This window comes from Chanodichthys erythropterus, chromosome 14 (assembly GCF_024489055.1).
Source record: "Chanodichthys erythropterus isolate Z2021 chromosome 14, ASM2448905v1, whole genome shotgun sequence".
NCBI lineage: Eukaryota > Metazoa > Chordata > Actinopteri > Cypriniformes > Xenocyprididae > Chanodichthys > Chanodichthys erythropterus.
This window is the reverse complement of record NC_090234.1, coordinates 38,293,828-38,312,347: the sequence shown is the minus strand read 5'-3', so window position 1 is coordinate 38,312,347 and position 18,520 is coordinate 38,293,828. Positions and strand designations below refer to the sequence as shown.

Sequence of the window (18,520 nt, the reverse complement as noted above, 5' to 3'; positions counted from 1 at the left end):
GCAGCACAAATTTAACTTCTTGTTGCTTTAATACATTGAAATCTTGAAGCACACATTTAAACACTTGCTCTGCAGGTAGACGATTACTCAGGAGCATAACTTGATTGATTTTAGGAACAATCTTATATTATCTTAAGATCTTATATTTTATTTAATATGCACCAACAAATGTAACATACACAACATTAAACATTTAATAATCGTTAAACAACATAACACTGAACATAGCACATGAAAACTGTAGGAAACATGTTTTAATCACATCCTACCTAGTGTAAAAAAATTAAATGTTATACTGTAGAGCTTTAAAATTTTAGAAATGGTTATGTAGTGACATTCAGAATGACAGTAATAAGTCAAAAATGAACATTTGTGTAAATTACATAAAACAAGCGAGAGCAAACCCAATCAGTCCATGTAATATAAATTTGTGAGGGTTGAAATAAATTTCTTTGTGAAACACATCATGTATTGCCTTTATATTGAAATTCCATGTCACTTCTCAGAATACCAATTAAACTGAATTGGTAAACTTTACCAATATAAAAAAGCTTTATAAAGTTCTTATTCAAAGACAAGAACAAGTTTGAAATGTTAATGTAGTATTTCAGTTATTGAATGTGGCTATTGGTCCTCAAAGCTCCAAAATTATGGAAGCAACTGTCACAATGCCTTATTGCACTTTTTTTTGGTAAGACACTGTGGTAAAAAAAAAAAAAAAAAAGATAGCTGTAAGTTAGTTGATACCAAATACAGCTCATGCTTTACAGTTTTCCCCATTACGATAACTATATTTGAACATTTTATCAGTAAAACATTCCATACCAAAACATACCATTACATCAGCCACCAAAACAGAGACTCATTTCCCGAAACTATAAACAGCATTCACCACTTTTTACACAAGTGTCTGTTAAACCACGTTTGCCTGCTCAAAATCAAACGCCCTAATCTGCTTATACAGCACATTTGCACTGTGTGCTCATTTAGAAAGCACTGGCATACCAAATTTTCTGATCAACAACCGTCATAGTTAAATTTAGGCCACAATGATGAACATGTATATTGTAACGAATGGATCAAATTATTATTTAAAAACACCCTGAACACTGCGGTCAGAAACATTTCAACAAGCTAAGTGTGCCAACATAACTAGGACATTCATGTGAACATTGAGAGCAGCAGAGTGCAATTTATGTTTCACTGATGACCACAGTATCCTTGTACTTTTTTGTACCTTTGTACTTTTTCATTAATTCAGCACAGTTTATTGTAGAATGTATTGTATTATACAGTCACAGTTGTTAAATGCTTAATCTAATTATGTAGCATTTTAAGTTTGATTAAGTTTGCAAAGCCAAAGTTTGAATTAATTTTAAAGATGAACATGTTAAATTTATATGATTGAGGTTCGCACAGATCAGTATCGGGGTTTCGTTTGCAGGTTATAGTTTTAGGAACAACATTTGACGTCAACCTTTTTCAAACCCAAGTTGCACCATTACTTAGCACAAGTTTCCACCACTAAATAAACACTGCATCATTGGTAAGTTGTTCTAGGTGCAGTAGTTCTGTTCTGTGATAGCGCTGAGGAGCCAGACGGCATCATACCCTCATTCAAGCCGTGTGCCAGTGCTGATTGGGAAGGACTGGGTCCGAGCTGCAGCAGCAGGTTATATGTGCCAGTCTCGGACAGTCCCCTTCTCAGTCCAAGCCCACCGCGCTGCGCCGGCGCCCCGCCTCGCCTGCGGTTAGAGATCAGGCCGCCCCGCTGGGCAGGTGAGCCCTGCACTGGAGCCCCGTTAAACTGCGCAGCCTGCGAGGCCATCAAACAGGCTTGTAGTTTGCGTTTGGCACGCCAGCGGGCCACTCGAAGGCGAGTCTTTTCTCTTCGTTCCCTTACCAGGTCTGCAAGTAGAGCCTGTGGTAGAGTCTGCTCCAGTTCACGCCGTCGGTTTGTACTACACCCTCGGTTTGTGTTACGACCTCTCAGACTCAGAGTTCGGCTGCGTTTGTACTCTTCATACAGGTTCAGGTCCTTGCGTCTCGGACGCACCTGCTTTTGGACCCCTGCCACAGACAGCTGAGAGTCGTCATCTAAATATGGGCAGAGAGGTAAGAGATTAAATATATTAATACAAATCTTTTAACCTCACCAACTGTTGAGCTACTATTTTTAAGCAATAGCAGCATGCTAGCAAGTTATTGTTTAAAACACCTTTTATAGTTTTATATGATGTTAATAAGTGCATTTAGTACTCAATATTTGTCCTAGGCCAACTGACGCCCATCTCAAAACTACTAACATGATTTCAAGTAAGAACTAAAAAGTAAAAAATACACAAACGCTCACAAACCTAATGTGAAATATTACAGAAGCCTTCGTTAGCTTATTATTAACACATTAATAAACATGCAGTGTTCACTTTAATACAATATCACATGTGCACAGTCACAGGGAGGCACAAAAGATCACTTTTAAAGATTTTCATACGAAACTCACAAACTAGCAGAGCAGTTGCGATTCCGTGCATTACGCAGCTTCTATATGTTACACGTCAGCTCTTTCCTCTCCTGAAAACTGTTTTGTCTGCTTACTGCAACATCACATCCTGTCAGTTTCCTGATAACTGGTAACCTCAAGTATCTTCTTATCAATGTCTGCTGAGCAAGTTTCAGGTGCACAAAGGCCAAGATAGCTCAATTTTTAGAATGCATTTGGTTTTACTATGTAACCTGACATGTAGTTTATAGTTTTTAGGGGGTTTTATGATAATAATTGAAAGATTACATGGAATATGTGTACTTTTCACACCACAGTACAATTTTAGGTCTCACTTTATATTAGGCAGACTTAACTATGTATTGCAGAACACTTTTTCTGCTATTGAGGTGGATACGGGTAAGGTTAGGGACCAGTTTGATGGTACGAGTAGGTGTAAGGGATGGGTCAACAGTGTAATTAGACAGCTTAAATAGGAGCTTTGGTGTGCTGACTTTTTTCCTGTTTTTCATAAATTTTTTTGGGTTGAGCACCCATTTTTGAGCTGATGTGCGTGCTTTTTGTCTTGATTCAACAGTGCAATTCTAAATGTAACTACAGAAGTTAATTACAGATGTAATTTCATGCAGATATTTTTTAATACAAATACAATCTAAAAACATGTATGTACACAATAAGTGCATTGTATCAAATTATTAATTTAAATGTACTGTAAGTACATAGTAGTTAAGGCCACTTAACAAAGTGGGACCCAATTTTAAAACTCTTTACTTAATCCTGATGTTGATTTTTCTTTCTTTCTTTTTTTTAAATATATAAAAAATGTACACTGACTGTAGACACTTTAAAAACCCTAATTAACTACTCACTTCTGAACAATAGATCAAGTAGTTAATCAATTATTTATTTAACAGTATGCAATACAGTAATTCTTTGTACAAGCAATGTATACCAATAAACTGACATTTTTTACAAAAGTTTAGGAGGATGTCCTTCCTGGGGCCAAACGCAGGTAATCTTTGATGCATTTCTCTGCCTCTGCTTCTGTGGGAGCCAGGAGGACATTGTTCCTCATAGCTGCTGCTGCATGTTAAATGGATAAAAGTTATTAGTTTACCAAGAAACAAACCAACATTTTTATTTCATTTATTACTTAACTTTACCTGAACAGACAAATCTAACTATGTTTATGTATGCAATTGTAAAATTTTAGTGAGCACAAGTGGAAATGTATTCATATGTGAATTGACTGAGATGTGCAATTATGATATTACTAATATTATTAATAAAAGAAATACATTAGTTTTGGACATACCTATTATTAGTGCTCCAATATTTGTTTTTCTTATGCCACGCTTGTCGCCACGTCCGCACCAATTGAGCTGTTTGGCCAAGTTGAGGGCAAAGACCTTGTTGCAAATTCTCCATATGGTCTTTTTCATAGTTTGACCTCCACTAACAGACAATCTGTTCACCTAAAACAGAGAATGAATAGAGCATGTAAATAAAATTCACAAAAAAATTTAGACATTTTGGTCACTGATTTATTTACATAATTCCAAAGAATCTTACCAATTTTTGCATCATTCCTTTGTCTAGAAGTCTTTGCTCCAACCGGTCAAGATCCTCCATTGACATCAGAGGCAAGACACAATCCTCTTCTTCCATCTGCAGTGGGGGATCAAAGCTGTTGTTCCCCACGAGACACTGAACTAATGCAGTCAGGTGGTTGATTTTCCAGTCCATTTCTCCCTGCGACTCAAGAATAGCCCTCTCTACAGCTGCAATACCACAGGTGATTTAGTTGGGACTGTCACATTTATAAATGTATTGAGTTTGTAAATGTTTTTGTAAATGTAGGAGTTAAACTTACCTGTACATTGATTATTTTCATAACTCCCCTGACTCACATCTGACATAGCTGTAAAAACAAATTTACAAGCATTAACATTTTTTCAGAAAAACATAACACACATGAAGAAATATTATTGGCTGTTTTTAGATTCATGTTAAAAAGCAACTTCAATCAAACTATTTAATCAAAATAAGAATAAAACGTACCCAAAATTCAAAAACTAAATATGTCCAATATTTACAGTTTTGTAAACAACAGCAACAAAAAAAATTTAAACTAGTCTGTTCTTTGTCTTTTTGTCAGTCACCAGCTTTCTTTCCAACTCCAAGCTTAGCAAATACACACATTAGATTCAAAACAAATATAAATAAGTAAAAGATAGAATCAGGCCTTTATTCTTAACATATTTGTCGATTTAGTTTGAAGTTGTGTCCTCAAGTTTCATGTCAACCCTGCTGACATCATAATTCTCTCCAAAACCATGCTATATTATTGGATTTGATCTATAATATGGGAACATCATCCATTCAAGCAGTACATTTTTTTTTAATATAACTTTACCTTTTTATGCTTCTCAGTAAGGCCAATTTTCAACCCTGTTACCATTTTGTACAGTAAACACTGGTTGCTCAATTCTCCTACTAAGCACCTAGTGTCATGACCTTTTCCTGTCTAACTAAACTGTGAAACTCAACCCTGTTACCATCAGCCCTGTTACCTTTTGCAAAAAATTTATACAAACCTATATTAATATACCTTGAAACGGTGTATTAATATACATTTAAAACACTATTCTGTCTGACAATGTTTAAAAATGTACAAAAATTAAAGCAAATCGAAAAACCATGAATGTCATAATTAAAAGTCTTAATATGGGAAATAGTGACCTTTAAAGTTCAAGTAAAGCAGTTAGACTCACCTGTTCATGTTGATGCATTTCTCTTGTGATTCCCCTTCACTGAATGACTTGTGATGTGTAAAAAACATGAACAGCCTCAAAAGGGGGAAAAAAGTTCATTTCTTCCAATAAATTATTTAATTCTTACAAAATGTGTATTTTATGACAAAATGTTAACATTAATATTCATTAGAAAGGATAATCTGTCTTTCACTGACTAAAAAAAAAAGGTTTATATATATATATATATGTATGAGCTTTCAAAATATTCCAAGATCTGGCCTGTGAAAAATGTAAAGTAAAAGTTTTTACAATAAACAAAAACTCTCAGAGATTGATGCCCTGTGTACCTGACCTTTTTAAATAAAACATTTTAAATAATAATAAACATTCATTATTGCATAAAAATATCATTGCTGGTCTCAAGAAGAATTATTTTTCACCTCTGGCCCAAATCAGTTATTTCATGTCATGTGTATTACAGTTCAACACATGATTCAGTATCCTTAAGATATTCGGTAATGCCACTGCCAGGCATAAAAAAAAATTACAGCATTAAAATATTGTAATTTACTGATTACTTCAGATGCTCTCTAAATACACAGAATATTACAAAAACACAGTGATGGAAAAAAAGTAACAGGGCTGAATGCAATTCAACAGGGTTGGAAATGATAGCAGGGTTGAAATGGCTACTGTTATTCAAATATACATTAATTGATTCAATCATTCATCCATTTATTTAAATTTTGACAACTCATTACAAAGTACCTCATTGCAGAACACATGTAATACAAATGGTAACATACTCATTTAGCATGGCCCACAAATCTTTGAATTTAAATGTCAGGATGTCACAGGTTTCAGTTAATAATCACATCTCCCACTCACTTCTGGATAACCCAGAATCTCAGTCATTCCTCTCTTTCAGTTACAGCTGAAATATTGTGCAGCTCATTGACTTGGTCACAAGTCATTTTACTAGGTGCCTGAATTACCACCTGATAGAGCCTCAATGTTGATGGACTCAAGTGCTTTAAGGCTATGCTGGCCTGTGTAAGGCCCTGATGAGTTGCACCTGGGACGTCCTGACCCTGACTTAACAGTCTTTCTGAGGTCCTCTTCAGGGTTGCAATAACGCCATCAGACTGGGTTCGGGACTGTCTGGAGGAGAAGCAATCATTTTGAAAAATGGTTTCCTTCTCTTCTGTCGTTCTTTGGCATCTCTCCACTGCTTGCGCCTCCATCTCTGAGCCTTCTCACACAGGTCACCAATTCTCTTCTTTTTCCCTGTCTCAACATCTCTTCTCCACCTCTCTCGCTCAGTCCTGAGGTACTTTTCCCTGCGTGCAGGATCAGCATCCCTTCTCGCCCTGTACGCTCTCTGTTTTTCAGCAGCTGTTTTTGCCATTACTGTGTCTGAAAAAAGGAATCCAATATGAAGACTTGCTCAGCTTCTCCATATTTCCAAATGAATAGATGCTTTTAAACTCAGCATGACTTGATATGTATGAATTCATCATATGTACAAGTTGCGAGTTGCATAACAATTTAGATATTATGACCATTTCAACCCTGTAATGACCCTAATTCTGAATTGCATTCAGAAATGTTTCAGGATCAAATGTTACAAGGGTTGAAGTTCAGTGTAAATCTAAAAATGGCTTTTAACGGCACCAGTGCCATACACCAAATTATTCAGACCACAAAACTGAAAAATCCTGATCTCGAAAAAACAGGTACAGTTTATGTGGATTACAGTACTTTGCAACTGGTGTGAAAGGAATACAGCCCAAGTTGTGATAATGAACCGCTTGCCTTCAGAAAGCAACTTGCAATCTTATCTCTTTTACAACATAATATCAACAGGTGTTTGCAAGTTTTGATTGTAAAACCAAAGTGACAAACCATTGGCACATGTGATGATAACCATGCTTTCCATCTTTAGTGGCTTCTTTTTTTGCTACAGTGGTAAACAGCGGTTGCCGCTAGTGCTCACGGACTTCAGCTCAGAGTCGATGTGAAAAGAGGTCTGTGGCCAATGGGTTTGGACCACAGAATTAAAACCAAGTGTCAAAAACAAAAATATACCTCTAACCACACTAACAGATTATTTCTCAGAAATATTTTCTCAGAAAATTGATGAACATCTCTCTGAATGTTTTTTTTTTTTTTTTTAGGATATTTGTGTCATACAGTCACAAAGTTGTTCAATGGCATGAGAGTAAGTACATTTATTTTCTTTTTAGTGAACTATAGCTTTAAAGAAATTTGGGGGAAATGCTTAAGTGTATTTTTGTTAACATTTGTGCACATGAATCGGCACATACTGTCTAAACCTTCCTTTCTGAGGTGGCAACATTATGTGGATGTACTTCTGGTTTCCTAGCATGTGTGTGTACATTTGTTTATTGTTTTGCACATTTCCTTAAAAGTGGGTACAAAAATGTGTATATTAAATACTTGTATACAAAATTGTATTGGTTAATTCTACATGGTTACACCCTGTCCACACAGGTATTTTCCGCAGCTTTTTCTATGCGGTTTGGCCATTCGTCCTCAAGCGAATGCAGTATCTGGTCACTGAAACTGAACACTCTTGAAAACTCCTTCCAGGGTGAAGATTTTTAGGAACTCCGATTACAGTTTTGTCGAGTAGATGAGATTTTAGCTTGTGACATCGGAACTGGAACTGGTAATAACCATTTTTCCAGGCTTCTGATTGGCCAACATGGCTTTACAGTTAGGGTTATATCGCCACTTGTTGGTTTGGCATGCTCTTGACAGCGCTTCATAGCGTATTTTCATGTGGCTGCAATGTGTTTTTTTTTAAAGGAGGAGGAAAAACTCTGTTTATAAAAATACCCGTGTACAATGTGGACGAAGATTAACGAAGGTCTTATGGGTGTGGAACGGCATGAGGGTAAGTAATAAATGACATTATTTTCATTTTTGGGTGAACTAAGCCTTGAAGTCATTTTCATAAGCCTTTTTGGTGCACATCTACTTGAACACTTATATTTGTAAAATCAGTTTGACCAAATTTCTTGTGATTTAATTGAAGAATTTGGAAAACAAGTTTGTTGATCCAAAAATGAAAATTCTGTCATGTCCTTCCAAATCCTCTTGGGTAACTACACTGTAAGTACATGTGCTGTAAAATAAAGACCTCTGTTCATCTTCAGAACACAAATGAATAACATTTTAATTCAGTTTCTTCCATTGAGAGACTATTCACCCAAAACTCTGATGCTTCAAAAAGTTCATAAATAGATCATAAAAAAAATCTATATGAATCAAGTGTTTTAATCCAAGTCTTCTGAAAGGTCATGATCACTTTTATATGGTGAATAATAATTAAGCATTTAACACGTACGGTTGAGTCTCCATTTACCATATTTGAGAGCTCTATTTGTATGTTCACTGATTAATGTTTATGTGTATAAAAACCTAGAAGATTTAGATTGCTCAGTTTGTATGTATTTTTCTCTCAGATTTCATTAATATCTTCATTTGTGTCTTATGGGTTTGGAACATCATGAGAGTGAGTGATTGATGACAGAATCTTTATTTTTGGGTTTGCATTCATCTTGCTTTATTAAAAGGGGCTATATGTAGAAATCAGAAAACCTTGTTATTAGCGACACCTGTGGCCATTAAGTGAACTGCAGCCAGCAACTTATAGCCTGTGCTCACACTCATGCACACATAACACACACAGTGCTGCTAGTTTAGTGATTTTGTCACTAAATTTAGCATCTTCCCCACCCCTTTTGAGACTTTCAATAGCCTAGCGAAAAAATTTAGCAACTTCTTGGACAAACCTTATCTAGATTCCGTGACTCGCCCACTGATCTATATTTATATTAATATAGACCAGTCGACTCGCCAGTATGACGTCATCTAGCCACATTTAGCGACCAGATTTAGCTACTTTAAACTAAAACCAAATGGCAACACTGTACACATAAGAGACTGAACATGATTCAAGCCCCCATATACTCATATGCAAGGCTTTTTTAGTTCTTCGCTTAGAAGTTAGAAGTTGAAAATACCTTTGCAGCAATATATTGTTAACAAACCTCCCAAAGTCGTCCGCGCTGCTGAGAGTGACGTTTAGATGAATATGTACATATGTGCTGCACACTTTTCTCAATAACAAAATAAACAACAAAAATGTTGAGAAAACAGCAGTTGAAAAAGCATCTGACAACAGCGATGTGGATGTTTGAACCAGTATATTTGACACTACAGACTATATAGATCAGGCTATGTGAGATTGAAGAGACTATTAATCCCTTTTCTTTGCATGACACATTGACATCATCCTAAACATTGTATAAGCATTCATTTCATGTGTCACTGAACAGAACAGAGGCTCTTGGGAGCACGTAAACGTCACTTCCTTTGGATTGTCCAGAGTCCTTTGCATAGAAATTAGTCTACAGGCATTCATGGACAACCAAAAGTCAGAGAATGTCTCGTTTTTTTTAAGTTTTGTTACAAGCTGTTCACACATTGGCAATAGAAAAAGCTATTAATATATGAAAATTCTTACATATAGCCCCTTTAACAAACAGGTTCATTAAAATAAGCTTTATAAAAACTCAAACAGAAACATTATTATTCCCTTGTTCAGTATTTTAAAATAAAAAACAGCTTTTAATGAAGTTATTCTTACTGAAGTGTGAGTCTTTTATGCAATTAAAAAAATGTTTGTACACAATAGTTAAAACATGTCTTGGTGACAAGGCTCTACTATCTACACGTTCATAATATCCCAAATAAACCAGTGTAAAAAAGTAAATTTTATACTTACAGGTGGTTGGGTCCACGTTGATGAATGCTGGGATTGCAAGGTCTGCTGAAGTGCCTGGACTCTGAAGAGCTTGAAAGGATGCTGGTAGATCTAGTGAGACCCCAAGCTCTGGTTCCCCCACTTGCTGGTGAAGTTCAGGGTTGGAATATTCAAGCCTAGATAGGCTGCCAGCTTCTGCTGGTTCATCCTTCACGCAGACAATTTCAACCTCCGCCTCCTCCTGTTTGATCTTAAGCGATGGTGCTCCAAAGGCCACTGTGCTTGTAGTCTGGGACGACATGCTTTCTTCTGCCATCATGGGTGCAGAGAGGACGCTGCTGTCCGGCATGTCTGTGCGCCCAGTCTCTGCAGAGGCCAGAGGGTTTTGACCCCATATTGGATCGCTGGTCTCAGACAGAAGCCCCTGACTGTCCACCAGATGAGGGCTCGAGTTATCAACTATGGAAACAAAAGTCACTTTCTGTTGAGTTGAGGGAAAACATTAGGAAAGAATAATAATACACACTGCTTGATTGAAAATAAGTCATATTACAAAACTCCTGAACTGTTCTCCTTGAACTTTTAAGTAGCAATAGATATATATTCGGGTAATTTAAGTAATGAAATACATTTTCATGTCCCCATCAGAACCGTTTTACAGTCCCCCTGTGGACAAAATCAAGCTTTTAATATTTTTTATATGTCTCTGTGGTGTATTTAATATGCATTAAGACAAACCATGTACAAATTCATAAGTCAACACCACTGCTGAGTATTTTCTCAAAACTGCAGTGAACCAAAACAGTCTCAAAAACATGATTGAAATCGCTGGTGTTTCTGAGGTCACAATCTACCTCATGTCAACATGTGATCGTCAACAAGTGGATCTCTGAACTGGTGTGAGTGGAGGCGGGGTTAATTTGCATATTCATAGAACTGCGTATATTAAATGAAGCGAGGGTGTAGTTACATTCAAGCTATTTTAAGGCATGAAGAATTTTTTGAAGGAAGAGTTCAGTACATGGAAATGACATACAGTGAGTCTGAAACTCCATTGTTTTCTCCTTCTTATATAAATCTCATTTGTTTAAAAGACCTCAGAAGAACAGGCGAATATCAACATAACACCGACTGTTACGTAACAGTCGGGAATTATTAATATGTACGCCCCCAATATTTGCATATGCCAGCCCATGTTCAAGGCATTAGACAAGGGCAGCCAGTATTAATGTCTGGATCTGTGCACAGCTGAATCATCAGACTAGGTAAGAAAGCAAGAACAATAGTGAAAAATGGCAGATGGAGCAATAATAACTGACATGATCCATGATAACATGATATTTTTAGTGATATTTGTAAACTGTCTTTCTAAATGTTTTGTTAGCATGTTGCTAATGTACTGTTAAATGTGGTTAAAGTTACCATCGTTTCTTACTGTATTCACGGAGACGAGAGCAGTCATTATTTTCATTTTTAAACACTTGCAGTCTGTATAATGCATAAACAACTTCATTCTTTATAAATCTCTCCAGCAGTGTAGCATTAGCCGTTAGCCACAGAGCACAGCATCAATTCATTCAGAATCAAATGTAAACATCCAAATAAATACAATACTCACATAATCCGACGCATACATGCAGTATACATGACGAACACTTTGTAAAGATCCACTTTAATGGTTATATTAGCTGTGTAAACTTTGTTTATGCACTGTTTAAGGCAAGCGCGAGCTCCGTGGGTGGGGAGCGTGAGCATTTAAAGGGGCCGCAGCATGAATCGGTGCATATTTAATGATGCCCCAAAATAGGCAGTTAAAAAAATGAATTAAAAAAAAATCTATGGGGTATTTTGAGTTGAAACTTCTCAGACACATTCAGGGGACACCTTAGACTTATATTACATCTTGTAAAAAAAAAACATGGCACCTTTAAACTAACATTAATAGAGATGGAAATCATGTTTTCTTTTGTCACAATTCAGTGAACATTGTTCGCCTTTTGTAATGTTAAACTTTCACTAACAAAACTGTTTAACTCTTTAACTAACAAATGTTTCTTAATACTCTCAGCCTCAGACGTTGGCTGAACATCTGATGCATATGGCACATGAAATGGCATCTGATTGGTTAAATTCTCCAGGATTTCCAGGAGACGTGCATCACATTCTTTAACAGTACACCTAAAAACAAAGCCGTCGTGACGCCAAACCCTCTCATGCAAAAAAGCAAGCCGCCGTGTTTACATCTGTGACAATGAGCGCTTATCAGGATCAGATAAAAGTTGAATTTTCAAAAGTATGTGAAGTTTGCAGTGCAGCTGATGCAGTGACCTTGCACAACCTTTCTTGAATTAATTATTAGGTGCACGCCTGCACGGCACACCTATTTTAGGCTTGTCAACTTTACATTTACACACCCCTAAACATGGCGCGGAACAAAACAAACTGTTATCGGTTTCTTTACATGTCAGTCAGATGGCCTCTGGGCAGTCCTGAGACAATGAAAGTTGCAATGGAGTCCAGACCTTCTGCCGTCAGTCTGAAGGTCTGGCGACATGAGAGTAGTTCCTTTATGACATCATGCTCCAGAAGTGACATTATTTTAGGTGTAGACCAAACTTCAAAAGGCATTAGCAAAAGACTTTATTAACTCTATTAATAGTTAGTTTGTCTCACTTTAAACCTATGCAGTGTCCTGTTCACTAATATTACAGTAATCGGCATGACACTCTAAAATGTTTCTCCAGGTGACTATGTAAGCTCACTTACAGTGGCTTTTTGTTGTGAATTTTTATATATTGTATAAAATAAATGGGTAGCACTTTATTTTACACTCCTGTTCTGCACGTACATGCTATGTACTTATTATAGCAATTAATATAGGTACTAATCCAGAACCTCACCTTACTGCATGTAGTTACCTTATTATAATATTACCAGTTTCCTGGGTAACTACACTGCAAGTACATGTAACCAATAAATGTTTATTGAAATTCAGTAATTTTGTGAATATGATATGTGCATTTGTTAAATAGCATATGTAACACCCTGTTCGAAACATCAGTATCGGCCTTTAAAAAATAAAACATTAGCCTACCACTAGTTCTGACTAAATGATCCACAATTAAAATACACAGTGGTATACTTCTATATATTGTGCAGTGTACATTTTGTATTTGTGAAGTAGTAGTGTACTTTACAGTGTTGAGTGTGTCTGGCTGCAGTCCATCAATTTTCAACAAGATACCAACAGAGCGAGAATGTCTGCATGTCTCCAGTCCACACCTATTGCTGCAGTCATTATGGATAATGATACAGTATTAGTCATTCCTGTTATTCAGCACCTTTTGAGCTCTGTGACTTCTTAAAAACAATGTTTGTGTTGTATTTTAAAGAGGTCTTACAATAAAAGTGTAGTGTAGAAAGGGGGTTCCTTCGTGTAATCACCCCCTTAGTGCTTTTCGTGCATGTTCATGGACATTTGTTTTTGTGCAAGTTTCCTTATAAGTGGCTGGCGATATTCTCTTGTATCAATACTGACAATGTTATCGTATTGATCATTCCTGTTATGCAGCTCTGTAACTTCTTTAAAATGAGTACAGTATGTTTGTGTTATAATTTAAGGAAGTAGGCTACTGCTATAAAAACTGAAGTGTATGAAAGTGTAGTTTAAGAAATTATCATTATTTACACAACGGCAAGAAAATGAACAGGATGGAACCCAACAGGATAGAAATAAAGAGCTGAAGTTAAAGCTGAAATATTGAAAACAGGCCAATTTCTGTAATTTATTTCAATATAATAGAATATTTAAAGAGTGAGACAAACCTACTAATACAACAAAACATCACAAAAGTCATCTAATCAATTGCTAATACCTAACTAGAGATGTTTGTGCTGTTGTTTCCAGCAAAAATTGCCTCTTCCTGCAGAATGGTAGCAGGATTGAAAGTAAAATTTAGGGAAATGTGCAAATTAAGTGATATTCCCCCCAAAAAAAATTTCAATCAGAGAAAAAGTAATGAAATGATTGAGAAACAAGCCTTAATGTGTGATACTGTGAAAAAAGAAAACTAACAAACATGATTTCCATTTCACCTTTGTTATTTTAATAAAGATTATTAAGACATTCATGATGGGAATATGAAAAGGTACTGCATCACCCATACATGTTCATCAGGGGCCGTTTCATACCTTTATGGACTGATGATCCATGGATCTCTTCAATATGGAAATCAGCAATGTGATTCTCATTTCTTAACGTTTCTTTGGACATGTGCATCTGATGCCTCACCCATGAGGGTCCAGCCACAGGGGCAGGTTCAGTGACCCTCGGTCTGGGACAGGGGTTTGGGGCTTTGGCACACACTGACACAGTGCTCGTCGGCACTCTTCTGCAGTGCACCCCTGTGGATGCTGCCATGTCTCCATCTCCATGATACAGTCTATGGTTGGCTTCCTTAGCAGCCAGGACGCTAATGTACTTGCGCATAGTTTTCATCTGACAGCGGGACGTCTCCAACATTCTCCTGATGTTCTCATTCTCCTTCTCTTTAGCGGTCATCTCCCGTTTGATCTCCTCAAATTTGAGCCCGACCACCCGGATCATCTCTCCTAACACGGTCTCCACCGCGACGTTCACGGCTTTTTCTATGACAGCGCCCATTTGGCCCCGCATTAGAGAGATGGTCAAATTCACGTCCATGCTGATGGGCGCAGATCTAAGCTGTGTCGAAAACCCGATTAAAATATCTGACTGACTGACTGGTATTCGAGTGGGCCTATATTTGTGCTAAACTTAGGCTACGTTTACCAGACTAACGCACAGACTCCGTCCGCCATTGCCCACGCAACGACAACACTGAGACGGAGCAGGAATCACATCCGGTTCAGCAGGAGCACATTAACCCTCTGTGGGTGGGAAGCATTTTATGATGCTGCCTCAATAAACGCGTACATAACAGTGATGATTTATGGGTATAGCATTTTTGCACACATGTACATCACCAGGGTAAGTTGGCAGAAACACCATCACAAGATGCACTGTGAAAAATTAGTTGACTTTACTTAAAAAAAGTAAGGGAAAGGAAACCCGTTGCCTTAAAGGATTAACGTTAGTTCACTTTCAAATGAAATTTAGTCCGAGCTTTACTCAGCATCAAGCCATTCTAGATGTATATGACTTTCTTCTTTCTGATGAACACAATCAGAAATGTATGTAAGCAATAAGAGAGGCTGTGCTGTATGGTGAATAAGTCATGGCTGAAGGGCGTTGTTAGGCATGATGCGAAGCGAAGTGCCTGCAACCCCTTCAGCCGTGACTTATTCACCATACAGCACTAGCTTCGAGTACTTTATTGCTTTTATAAAACAGTTACCAGACAATATAATTATTAAAGCCAAAAATATGTATCAATGCAACATTCATGAATTAAACTTTTACCAAATGCCTTCCTTCCGCCGGAAAAAATAGTCCCTGACTGTGTACAGCAACAGAAGTTACATTATTACGCCATTAGATGGCAACAAAGATTGTCTTTATGAGTGTGTCAGTCAGTAGCGAAGACTTTTACATTGAAAAGACTTAATTGTTGTGAACACTGAACTAGACGCAACTGACAAATGCTTTGACTAGTGCTGTCAGTCATGGGAAAACCCCTTAACTGTTAAAAGGACAAGATACTACTACATCGGACATTTAAACTGATTTTTGTTTTATTATGAACATAGGACTGACCTGAAGGAAAATGCTAAATCTTAATGCATGTAAACTTGCTCACTCGATCTCTCTCTCAATACTCTTCTACATAATACAGTAAGCTTCAATGAACAACATCAATGAGAACAAACATGTTTACGTTGCTAAGACTGGTTGCTAAGTGTGTTGTGTAGTGATACACAGAACCGTTGGGTGAAGCTGTAGCAGTTTATTATCGTGAATAAAACACAGCTATTGACCAATCAGAATTAAGGACAGGAACTAACCATTTTATAATAATAAATATGCTGATGCATCTGAGCTTTATAATAACAGTGAACGGGACCAACTAGTATGAGCTGAAGAAAGTGTCTCCATCCACATCCATCATAAACATACTTCGCACTGCTCCGGAGTGTTAATAAAGGCCTTCTGAAGCAAAACAATGCATTTGTGTAAAAAAAAAAAAAAAAAATCCATATTTAACAAGTTATGAATTAAAGGCCAGACCGCCTTCCGTATTCAACGTACGAAGAAAGTGTAAAACTCTCACAGTTCAAAACACTTACACTACGTTCTATGCCTTACCTATTCAACTTACAGAAAAAGCTTAACTGAAGTGACGCCAGTTTACACTTTCTTCGTAACTTGAATATGGAAAGTGGTAGCTTGGGCTAATTTTCATTTGAAAGTGAACTAATCCTTTAAAAAAATAAGTAAATATTCAGGCCCATTGAAAAAATAGTTATAATGACTATTAAACATTAGGCTATTAAAGGGTTAGTTCACCCAAAAATGACTTGAGGGTAAAATCATGGGATAAAAATACAATTTTTGGGTGAAATATCCCTTTAAAACAAAATAAAATGTGTTGGGGTCACTTTTTATGTTGGACTATTACAGAAAAATGTAAAGCTAATTTGACATTTTGCGTGTTCTTGACCTTACAGCATACATTTCACATAATAGGTCTGTAGATGGCACTTGGGCTTGATAGTTTCATCCAATACTAAATCATTAGGCATAACATAAATAAGAGTAGGGGGAGACCGGGGAGTGTTGTAACAGGGTGTCAGTTGTAACACTGTCACTTTGACAAGTCAGAAAAGAGCTGTGGTGATGTTATCATTATTATACACTCACATCACCTTTTTGAGTTCACAGGAGACGTCATGTAACTGAGCAACATTGTACATTTTACTACTGATTTTAGGAAGGAAAGTATTTTTTTTAATCAAGATTATTTTTTGCCCAGCAATCATTGTATTGTAGATACAGTTAGAGTTACATGCTTTGCATTCATGCTAACTTAACCCACATGCAAAAACACAAACAGCAATTGTTTTTATGCTCAATTTAAAGTCCTTAAAGACATACAATACAGTGTTACTTGAAATTGTTCACTTTATTAAAAACTGATTGTTCTTTGTTCTTCAATAACAATCTTGCATAAATTTAGATTATGTGGATCTTATTCCAGCAATTTAGCTCCCATTGTTACATCTATCCCCAGCTAGAGTTACAACTCACCCAATAGTGGGATAGGTTGTAACAATAGAACTCTTTGTGTTTGACATTAACTCACATAATCTGCGATTCTGTTGTACATGTCCATGTGAGTTATATTTGTAGCAGACAAATGTGGCTACCATGTATCAAATTTTAAGAGAAACAAACACTGAGTTACCAACGCTCAAACAAAAAGGTGTTACTTTCATCCCTGGTCTCCTCTAAACTGACCATGTGTACCACGATTCTAGTACATGGTTTTACAGAGTTCTTTGTTGTCAGTTTACATCAGATTTTTTTATATTTCTTGTATTTTATTTTTTAAAGTGAGCAGAACAAATACAACAAAAAGAGAAAAATAAGTGAATAATGGTTAGCAAGCAAGCAGTGTCAGAATGCCAGTCTGTCAATCAAGTCCGAAGCAAGACACAATAGCAACCCATAGCAACTACTATCTGACGGCAGATACATAAATAAACAGGATTTTTTTTTTACTTTTATACGATTTGGGTTACACTTTATTTTACAGTGTCATTTTTACACGTTACATATAGTTACTGTAGTATTAACTATAAATTATGCATAATTACATGCAATTAACCCTAAACCTAACCCTTATTCTAACCCTAACCCTATAGTAAGTACATGTAGTTAATTATAATTACTCGGTACTTAAATGTATAATTACACTGTAACACGGACACCTTAAAATAAAGTGTAACCATGATTTGTTACTATTTTACACATTATATTAATTAAAACTCAAATGCATTTTATTTTATTGACCACAGTATTATTGTTGGTAAATGTTAAGAGGGGCTTTTTTGATTCATTGTAAAAAAGGCCAAGGGCTTGATGCCACAAAGCCCGCAACCCCACCCCCACATGTGCCTGTCACTGAGCTTTTTTAGGACAATCTTGAGCGCGTACTTCCTGTTGTGCACTTACTTCCTGTTGTGTGCACGTGCTCTCAAGTGGCCAAGACCGCAAGTGTGGGTATTAGGACAGGTCCATTGCTTCACTTCCTTCATTCAGCTCATTTTGAAGAATGCATCAAGTGTATCTTTCACGTCCTTAAAACAACCACAATCCTTTGCATACATTCCAATTCAGGAAAAAGGTAAACAAGTGGGCACTGAGCTTGTCTGAGTTCAATATGAGTTGTCTTTTGGTGTAAATGAATCACTTAAAGGGGTGTTTTTTTATTATTTCACCTTTTTAACTTTAGTTAGTGTTGCTAACTAACTAATGTTGCTGTTTGA

General features: G+C 36.6%; 1 protein-coding gene and 1 long non-coding RNA gene across 6 annotated transcripts; one reads left to right on the top strand and one right to left on the bottom strand.

Annotated features, from left to right (window-relative positions):
• Nucleotides 1–20: 20 nt before the first annotated feature.
• si:ch211-67e16.4 (uncharacterized) lies at nucleotides 21–14,921 on the bottom strand. 5 transcript variants are annotated; one of them, XM_067408506.1, is made up of 7 exons: nucleotides 14,246–14,921; nucleotides 10,076–10,513; nucleotides 4,377–4,424; nucleotides 4,076–4,284; nucleotides 3,819–3,978; nucleotides 3,468–3,586; nucleotides 1,969–2,097 (listed from the first exon to the last, which is right to left on the bottom strand). In XM_067408506.1, the coding sequence occupies exons 1-6, from the start codon at nucleotides 14,754–14,756 to the stop codon at nucleotides 3,483–3,485; spliced, it is 1,470 nt and encodes a 489-aa protein (XP_067264607.1). In that variant the 5' UTR covers nucleotides 14,757–14,921; the 3' UTR covers nucleotides 1,969–2,097; nucleotides 3,468–3,482. The 5 variants fall into 5 exon arrangements, with proteins under 5 accessions (XP_067264606.1, XP_067264607.1, XP_067264610.1 ...); XM_067408509.1 differs by having other exon boundaries at nucleotides 3,468–3,583; XM_067408507.1 differs by having other exon boundaries at nucleotides 1,996–2,097; nucleotides 3,477–3,586.
• On the top strand, nucleotides 6,683–10,213 carry LOC137035341 (uncharacterized). The gene is made up of 3 exons (XR_010897055.1): nucleotides 6,683–7,951; nucleotides 8,092–8,179; nucleotides 10,078–10,213. It is a non-coding gene; the product is annotated as an uncharacterized lncRNA (long non-coding RNA).
• Nucleotides 14,922–18,520: the final 3,599 nt, after the last annotated feature.